The following is a 9,213-nucleotide window of genomic DNA, read 5'->3' as shown; positions in this document are numbered from 1 at the left end:
AAGCATGGTTGGCAGGGCTGCTGTCCTGCCAGGTGAAAAGAGGCCACATGTACAAAGATTCTGGAAGGCTGAAGGATGGAAGGCTGGAGCCACAACACCTAACAATGACAAAGGGCTGGAAGACAACCCAGGCATTTCTCCCACGTCTGAGCTGCAGCCAAACAGCTGTGCAGACCTGGGAGGCTGTGAGGCAGGCAGCAGCACAAGGACAGAAGGCCAGACACTTGCTGCCACCTTCTGGGGTTTGGCTGCAGGGTGCTCATGGCTGGGCGTGACACCAAGCCGGGGCTCCCAGGCAGGTTTCAGAAACACATCTGGGGCTCTCTGTCACTCAGCAGACTTGGCCTACACCTGGCTGATGCAGCTCAGAAAGAAAAGGACAATTCTCTAAGTGATACTGAGTAGTTTATTTTTTTCAGAGGGCCAGGGGGAGAAGAGCAGAGGGCTCCTTGTGTCACCCCTGCAGCAGGGATGACCCCCCCCTCACACACACACACATGCAGTCAGGGAGGGGCAGAGACCGCAGGCTTGGGCTCCAGCCAGCAGGGCCCAGGGGGGCTGCATTTGAAAGCCACAAAACGTAACAGAGCAGGGGGGGTCACTGTGGTAGCAGCAGAGATAAAAAACACAGGGAGGGAGTTCCAGGGCAGGGTGCTGAGCTGAAGAAGAGATGCCCCAAGAAGGGGAACACCACCACTTCCTGGAAGTGCACCCAGGTTCCTGTTCCCCCCAGGGAGGACCTGGAGAAGACAGGTCCAGCCTGACGCCTCCTCTTTGGAGATGGAGCAAACAGAAGCAGAGACAGAAGGACATGTAAGGCTGCAGAATCTCGTGTCCCCCAGCTCAGGGCAGCCCTTGAGGCAAGCCTTCCCCAGCAGGCAGTGCTGCCAGTGCCACAAGTGCCAGGGAAGTAGCCCAGGGCCCAGCTCCCTGGAGGAAGGAGAGCCTGCCTAGCCCACCAGCTTGTTCCAGGGGACTGTGCTGAAGAAGGAGTGAGACTTCAGCTTTGTTATGCCGCCTCCTCCAGAGCCCAAGCGTCGTTTGGGATTGTACTGCAGGAGCTGCAGAGAAAAGCAATGGGACAGGAGGATGGGGAGAGGAGGACACTGGAAATGGTTCCAGGCTGGACCCTACCTTTCCCCAACCTCTATTCCCATTCTCCCCCCCATCCACCTGAGCCCCTCACCTCAGTGAGCAGCGATGTAGCAGCCAGGCTGAGGCCCTCTGGCAGATACAGCTGGGTGTGAGGCTGAATCCCTGATGGATGATTTTGGGAGAGTGGCTGCAGGAGGCAGAGGGTGATGGTAAGCAGAGGCACCAAGGAGAGTTGGAGCACCCTGTTGAATCTTCATTGCCACACAACCCCAGTTCTACACAGCAGCATTTAAGAGCCAGGGCCCTTAACACCCAGAGACCATGCACAGGCACTGGGAATCGCATGTCTAAAGGAACCTGGCCAAGAACCGAGGTGCCAGCAGGGCAAGGCACCCTCCCAGCCCCACACAGCTGGCAGCCCTTAAGCCTCCTCCTCCCCTGTCCTCCTTACAGAGCTCCTCAGCCTCTTACCACTCCTGTCAGCAACTCATACAGGAGAGAGCCAAAGCTCCAGCAGTCAGCTGCTTCAGTGGGCTCCACGATCCCCCCCACTTCTGCAGAAAGAGACAGAGAGGGGTTAGAGCTGGAGGCAGGGAGCACCAGTGACCACACTGTGCTGGACACATCTCACTTCCTGCAGAAGCCCCCTCTGTCTAATTGGAGCCACTGTGCAGCGAGCTGGAGAAGCCAGGGGACACATCCCTTACCTGGAGCACTGTACAGCTCTTCCCGTGCCTGGCTGCAGTACTGGGGCTCCACCTCTGTCCACTGGCCAAAGAAGGTGAGACGGACATGACCTGCAGAGCAGCACCAGAGTCAGAAGCAGGAGTATTAGGAAAGACAGGGGACTCTGGTCATAGCACAAAGCCAAGCCATATCCCTGCCCCTGGGAGCAGCCAGGGCACTGGGGCCCTGTCATGCCCTGAGCACAGAGGAACTGAGCATCCCCTGGCACCACACACCCTCTACTGGCCTCCCAGTGCTTGCCCCAGGTGCACAACAGGTAAGACTGCTTGGGCAGGCTCCAAACTCCCAGATCTCACTGCAGGCTGTGGTGAGGGAAGAAGAAGGCTTTAAAGGGGAAGGGGGAGAGAAGGTTAGCTTTCTCCTTGCACAACTCTCTGCATTTTTCTTTTCTTAAGCAATTTGTAGCTCTCCAATTTGTTCCAGATGCTGCCAGCTGAGCAGGGACTTGCACTGACAGCAAGATGGCTCAGAGGGATGGGACAGCTCCAGAACATCCCCAGCAGGCAGTTACTATAAGCAGGGGAAAATAACCCACTAGTCCCACTAACCTCAGACACTGTTCAGCTGGTCTCAGCTTCCCCAGACTGGGATTTCCCAGGCAGCCAACCCCCACATGGGAGCAGGGGCAATGCATTTCTGTGGCTATGGCCCTTGACTCTCCTGCTGCAGAGCCATCTCTTGTAATAATTACTTGGAAAACCTAAGTGAGATCACACTTCCAATTTCAGAAATACTAAACCTTCCCAGACTCCCACCCTCCTCCAAAGCAAACACAAGAAAGTCCACATCTTCTGGAAATGGGTGAAGCAGCAGTCTCCCAGCTGGGAGACCAATTTCCTCCTCCTTGGGGCAGCAGCATGGGGCATTACCTACCAGCTGAATCAAGCAGCAGGTTCCTGGGGTTGAGGTCCCGGCACAATACACCCTGTTGGTGAAGTCCCTCCAAGGCCAGGAGGATTTCTGCTGCCCACAGCTGCACCTGCTCTTCCTTCACAGCCCAGGCTCTCCGGCTGTGCCCATGGGAAGCCAAAGCCCTGCATTGTCCTGATGGTGGCTGTTTGCTGAGGCAGCCACAGGTCAGGCTTGCTCCCCAAGAGGGCTCCCACACGGCTGGGTCAGGCACACTGTGTTTGCCAGAGCTGGACAGGGCAACTCCTGCAGGAAGCTGCCTCTCACCCAGGGTCAGGAGGGGCTGAGCCTGGGAGGCCTCAGACACTTTCTTAGCTGGCAGTTGCCCTGCCCCTGGCTGGCCCCCTCTCACAGTCTTTGGTACAGGGACAAGCCCCTGGGGAAGCCTGGGGCCTTGTTGGGAGGCTGTTCTCTCAGATATGCACCCTGTGCTGCTGGTTAGATCATTCCATGGGTAGACAACAAGGCCCTGGCCAGGGCATTTGGCTGACGCTGCTGGAAAATGGTCCACACCACCAGACACAGTCTGTGTCACACTCCGATCCTGTCCTCCAGGTGCAGCCCCACTGCCACCAGCAGGAGCCAGGAGAAGTTGGCAGTGGTGACCTGAGCCAGAGTCTGTGGGGCCAGGGGACTGCTCCTGAGGGAGTGAGGCATCAGTGTTTCCCAATACTTGGTAGTTCACAGAGCCTGGGAGGCCGCTGCCTGTCCAAACAGGGAGGATGGATACTTGGCTGCCACCCTGGGACTTTCCCACACCATCCTCTGTGCCGTGGTGCTGGAGGGCTTGAATGGTGTTTGAACCGGCACAGTCCTGCTGGACACAGTACTTGGAGCGGAGGTGAGACCACAGTGTCCCCCCTGGAAAGCAGAAAGGAGAACAAGTGATGAGGCAGAAATTATCTCTGGCTCCCCCACTGCTGACATGGCCCAATCAGGGGCCCAGGCCAAAGTAGGGTCATGATGGAGCATCATAAATCTCCCCAGCAGCAAAGCTCAAGTCTATGCAGAATGCACCCCCGCCCTACAAGCACACCATGCCCAATGCCACAGTTTCCCTAGGACCTGGCACACCTAAGTCCCATTCCCTCCTCCTTTAGCAGCCCTCTCCCCATTCTACAGAGTCTCTTTGATCCCACCTCTGCCACTTCCATGTCACAGACAAGCAGCAAATGCTCCTGACCCCACTGCCATCCCCACTTCCCCCTGAAAGCCTTTCCTTCCTGTGTGACAGAAATGCCAGAGAGCTCCCACAGCATGGCACAAGGCCATGGATCAGCAAGGAGCCAGAGCAGCAGACCCTGGTGCCGACAGCATGTTGCCAGGGCTTCCCAGCCTCACTACATTCAGTGCTGGCTTCTTTCTGCAAACTCAGCCTATAGCAGTGCACAAGGAGTTGAGCCTGCTCTCCACATCAGCCTCCATTTGTTGTTACTGGACTCCAGCTGCTGTTCCTTACACATCCATTCAACCAGCAGAGTAAATAAGCTCCATGGACAAGCCTCCACCTTGTCATACACTTCTTCACCAGGATCTGGGACAGCCTCAAGTAAGCCTCCTCAATGTACCAAACCCCAGTATGCTCACTGCCCTTTAAGCCCTAATTTTCCATTTCCTCTCTTTGGTATGATCTCAAAATCTAGTCTCACCTTTTGTAACAAAAAAAAAAAAAAAAAAAAGTTTCATAAAGGTCTTGTCAAAAGATGGTTTTGTTCTACAAGTCAGGTGAACTACCTCACTTCGTTTTCCTTCTCCATCACCTTCCTGTTATGGTCAGACAATGCCAGTAAAATGGAGAGGTTTTTCTTTCCAAGATGCTGAATCACATCAACTTCATTACCCAAAGGCATGACTGCTCCTCCCATGAGGCACAGTGGCTCATCTCTCTAAAGACTGAGGCTGGTTTCTGTATAACACACCCACACACAATTTCTTTCTTCTTGTGGGTCTCCATAGGCCCATTTCTAGGTTACATCCCCAGCCAGTTCTTATCAAACCTCTGCAATTCACAGCTGAACTCCTCTGTTCACTAAGTCTCCAAGCCCTGGTACCCACCACCCTTCTGTGAAGAAGACAGCTTAAATTATCACCATAAAAAACAGTCCCCAAACAGGAGGAGAAACATACTTTGGGCTTTAAAGAAAGGACAGTTTGGGATAAACCAGGATGCTTCACAGATGGAAGGCAAGGCTGTCCTCACTCACCCTGCACGTGCTCCAGATGGAGGAAGATGGAGTCCTCGCTCACATAGTAGCACAACAGCTTGACCATGAAGGGGACCCCATGAGGGATGATGGTCTGTCGCGCACGGGTCTCAACATGGGATTTGGGGAGGCTCTGAGGAGGGACAGGCAGATGGGTATAGCATGGCAGGGACTTGGACTCTGTGCAGCCTAGCACCTGGCAGGGCTGGAGGCCAGGCAGAATGTGCCTTCTGCCAAGCCCCATGGCTGCTCCCAGGTCACCCCTGATGGAGCTCCCCCATCTGCACAAACTTGTGGCTCATACAGCTCTGTCAGTTCCCAGCACCCAGCTGTGAGAAGGCAGGGCTCTGCAAAGCTCTGCCAAGGTAGGGCACTCCCCATCTGCACTGTGGGACCCAGAGGGCACAGCTGCTCCAAAGCACTGACTCCTCTGCAACCACCCTGCTCCCTTCAGGGAGGAACCTGCCATCCCAACCCTTTCTCCTCCTCTCCTGGAAATGATGCTTCTCCCTCTTGTGCCAGATCCTCCTTGTACAGTTGATGAAGTACTTCATTGTTAGTTCCAAGGACACTGAAAAATACTCTAGGACTTGTAATGAGCACCTCTCACAACCTGTTTCAGGGGTTGACTCAGTTTCACATAGGCTTGAAGTGTTAAAAGTCAGAGAAATGGATGACCAAGGAGAACTACTTCCCTTTTGATCACAGAGGGTGGTTGAGGCAGCCAAAAGAAGATTTTTGAACCATGAACTTCATCCAGCCTCTGAGAGCTGCTATTTGTCATCCTCTCATCTGCCCCAGCCATCAGCTTGGACAAGGTGGCCCCAGCCTGAGAGGGAGAAGCAGGCAGATGGAACTGAAAACACCCACCTTGAGTATAAAGGTTTCACCAGTGGCTGGATCCTGGACAATCTGCACCTGGGACAGTACATACAGAATGGTCAGAAGTGGTGACCCAACACACAGCCTACAGGAATGACCCAAGGGTCTCATCTCTGGAACTGTAACAAACTCCCACCCAACTGGAAGAGTTTTGTGAGGCTCAGACCCCTGTTTTTGAAAGGCAAAACACAGGTTATTGGCAAGGAGATAGCCATGCAGCCAAGAAGCAGGAATTAAACCAAGAGGAGGCTTCCATGCCAGTTTTATTTCCTTCACACTGAAGGGTTTCACAGTGCTCTTTCTGGGCTGAAACTGGGCCTTGGCAGGACAGGAGGATCCCATCAGTCCTGACAAACTGAGATGTGTGAACAGTAGTGGAGAGCAATGTGCCGTGTGTGTGGATACAGTAAGTCTGGCACCTTCACTCCAAGATCATGAACTCCTAATTAGTTTATTTCCAGACAGTTCAGCTTTTGCTGAAGTCTAGATTATCCACAGGAGGCCACCATTGTGGCACCTGGGCACAAACCACAATTCCATATGTGGGAAAGAACGAGGTGCATAAACCTTCCTGTCAATATCTTGGGAGGTATGGTAAGCAAAAGTGATAGGAACATTAACAGATTTCCCAATCAACTCCTTAAGAGGTCTTGAGTCCTCTCCTATGAATTTTTCTGGGTAGGAATGGTGTGGATGGATACCCCAACATCGCTTGATGGATGTGCTGAGGGCTGGCACCCCCATTCCAGCTGCTAGGACCCTCCAGCTTATGCTCCCTCTGGTCCAGCCCCAGCCTCACCCCCCCTCTCCAGGTGAAGTCATTACCTTATCAATCACTCCCACAACCTTGCACCGTCTCAGGTTCTCCACTGCTGAGCTCAGTGTCCTGATGGGCCGGAAGCGCAGGCTGCTGTAGCCCTGCAGGGTGGTAAGGGAAGAGGAGGTAGGACCTAGAAATGCTGTTGTTCATTACAGTGGCTGAAAAAAGCCCCTGCATTTTCCAGAGTACACAGAAATACTGTCCAGCTGGTCAACATGCAAAGAAAACACTCCTTGATGGAGTGTTTCTCCAATGGCCATGATTCATATCTAACATCAGCTGAACTATTTTCTTGGCCAACCCCTGGATTTCTCTATTTTCTAGGGAAAGCTTGCACTTGCAGCAGATTTAAAAATCACACCAAAATTTGAAGCTAGACCTGGACTGTTTCAACATTAAGGAGATCTGTGTGGAAGGTAGTTGTCTTTCTCCCTGCATTCTTCCCACCAGGCTCTGACCTTGCCCTGCCTCACTCCCCTCTCCCTTCTTTAACCACCTCCTTCCCACAATGCAGAAAGCAGCCACTGTGTTTGGTTTCCATGCAGATGGAAACAATGACAGATGGGAAGAGGACATTTCTAACATTTGACAGGATGGTTCCCTGCAGTTGCTTCAGTCTCCACAAAAATGTCCATACCCACTATGGCGGCAGCAAGCTAAGCATACACACTTTGGAGGGTGGGGTCCTGGAAGCACCCTGGGGAGCCTGGGCCCACCTCGGCTGCTTGATCCAGGCAGGGCGAAGAGCTGCCAGCTCCCTTGCAGCCACTGGCAGGCCAGGACCCTCGGCAGCTCCGTGTGCCTGCTGTTTTCGCCACACAGCGTGGTATCTGGCAGAGGCAGACGTGGAGGACCACTGGGGCTGCTTTATCTGCGTGTCCCCATCCCCACCCCGTTTCCCGGTGTCACAGCACCGCTGCCGTCCCCCCGCGCGGCCCCACGCCAGCCCCTCACCGTGGCAGCGGTGCTGCCGCCCCCCGCCGCCCGCTGCAGGTGGCAATTGAAGATTTCCTCGGCGCGCCGCAGGTACTGGGTGATCTTCCGCTTCACGGCCTCCCGCCGCTCCTTGTTGGGGTCAACTGCGGCCGGTGCAAAGGGTGGCTGTGAGGGGCCTGGCTCGGCCCCGAAGGACTGGCCACAGTCCCCAGGGGATGTCCCAGCCCTCTCGCCCTTCTCCCGGTAGGGATGCACTCCCTGGACAGATGCCCCAGTGCCCTCAACACACCCCCTAGCGGGATTTTCCCGTCCCCTCGTCATTCTCCCTGCAGGGATACCTTGGCCCTCTCACAGGTATGAATGCCCCAGTGCCCCGGCTGGTGTCCCCGGAGGGATGCCCCGGTCCGCTGCCCCCGGGAGGCCGCACACACCCTGCACGCCGCGGAGCAGCACGTCCACGCCGTTCTGGTAGTGGTTGAAGGCCTCCTCGTAGTCCTCGCTGACGTCGCGCTCCAGCGCCAGCCGCAGCTGCCGCGCCGCCTCCACCAGGTAATCCCGGCGCCCGCCGCCCTCGGGCCCCGCGGGCGCCACGCGGCCCCGCAGCTGCCCCAGGTAGACGCGGGCCTGCGCCAGCGCCCGGGAGCAGGGCTCGGCCTCCGCGCGGCTCATGGCCCCGCCGGGACACCGGCAGCGGGGCTGCGCGCTCCGCCGGGGAGCGACGCCCGCCCCGGCCCCGCCGCTTACCCGCGGTGCCCCCCCGGCACGGGCCCCGGTCCCCCAGCCCCGCCGTGCCGCGCCCGGGCAGCGCCGCCGCCAGCATCCCCCGGCGCCACCGGGCGGGGCGGCAGGGGCGCGGCAGGGGCGGGCGGTGCTGATTGGCCACGGATGAGATCATCATCATCATCATCATCATCATCATCATCGCCCTCCGCGGGATCCGTGCCCGGGTCCCCCCGCCGGGGTCCCGCCCCCGCCAGAGGCAGGCGCTCCACCTCCCCGTTAACGCGCGGTAGGCGTCGCTCCACTAGCTTTATTATCATCCTTATTCACCATTAATTGCCCTTAATTAACCAAGCTCCCGTTCATTAAATTGTGCCTTCGCAGCCGTGTTTCCTTCCTCCCATAACGCTTAATTAGCTGTGCTTTAATTAGCCTTTGTTGCTGCCATCCACCCGACAGGTGCACCCATTCCAGCAGCTCCCCACTGCCACAGTTACAATGGTGAGTGTCTTGCTACTTCACCACGGCCAGCCCAGGGTACTCCTGGCTCTTCCCGATTTCCTCTTTCAAGTGAGTGCTATTGGCCCTGACACTGAGCTCTCAGCCAGACCTACCAGCTCTTGCAGACTCTTCGGGTTTTACCAACTTATTCTAAATCTACAGCACAGGGAAGATCAGCACAAGTGCATTAAGATGCAGCAAAATGACAGTGTAATCAATATCCCAGCTGGTGGTTAACAAATGCTTTGTGTGTGAAAAATACCAGTCTTTGGCTTATTCTAGAAACATGTATTCCTGCCCTCCTGGCTGGCTTTTTGGAAGGCCAGAAGGCCTTGCAGGGCCGCTAGATCATTGCACTTCTTAGTGAAGGAGATTTGCTGAACCAGGAGTGCTCAAGTG

General features: G+C 55.7%; 1 protein-coding gene across 1 annotated transcript; it reads right to left on the bottom strand.

Moving 5' to 3' along the window:
- Positions 1-392: 392 nt before the first annotated feature.
- RPS6KL1 (ribosomal protein S6 kinase like 1) lies at positions 393-8,451 on the bottom strand. The gene is made up of 10 exons (XM_071426797.1): positions 8,025-8,451; positions 7,612-7,736; positions 6,663-6,755; positions 5,826-5,873; positions 4,956-5,088; positions 2,716-3,612; positions 1,803-1,892; positions 1,567-1,649; positions 1,187-1,282; positions 393-1,061 (listed from the first exon to the last, which is right to left on the bottom strand). Exons 1-10 carry the CDS (start codon positions 8,260-8,262, stop codon positions 951-953), a joined length of 1,914 nt encoding a protein of 637 aa, XP_071282898.1. The 5' UTR covers positions 8,263-8,451; the 3' UTR covers positions 393-950.
- Between the last annotated feature and the right edge of the window lie 762 nt (positions 8,452-9,213).

This window comes from Agelaius tricolor, unplaced genomic scaffold (assembly GCF_023055355.1).
Source record: "Agelaius tricolor isolate 1412-34295 unplaced genomic scaffold, bAgeTri1.0.p SCAF_5, whole genome shotgun sequence".
Classification (NCBI taxonomy): domain Eukaryota; kingdom Metazoa; phylum Chordata; class Aves; order Passeriformes; family Icteridae; genus Agelaius; species Agelaius tricolor.
This window is presented reverse-complemented; position numbering and strand designations above follow the sequence as displayed.

What these genes read in the sequence shown, in the direction of transcription:
- RPS6KL1 (XM_071426797.1), bottom strand. Translation starts at nt 8,262, where the DNA reads ATGAGCCGCGCGGAGGCCGAGCCCTGCTCCCGGGCGCTGGCGCAGGCC. An exon ending in GCTGCTCCGCGGCGTGCAGG is followed by an intron (nt 7,737 to 8,024) that starts GTGTGTGCGGCC and finishes CACCGGCCGCAG; the next exon opens with TTGACCCCAACAAGGAGCGG. An exon ending in GCGGCAGCACCGCTGCCACG is followed by an intron (nt 6,756 to 7,611) that starts GTGAGGGGCTGG and finishes ACCACCCTGCAG; the next exon opens with GGCTACAGCAGCCTGCGCTT.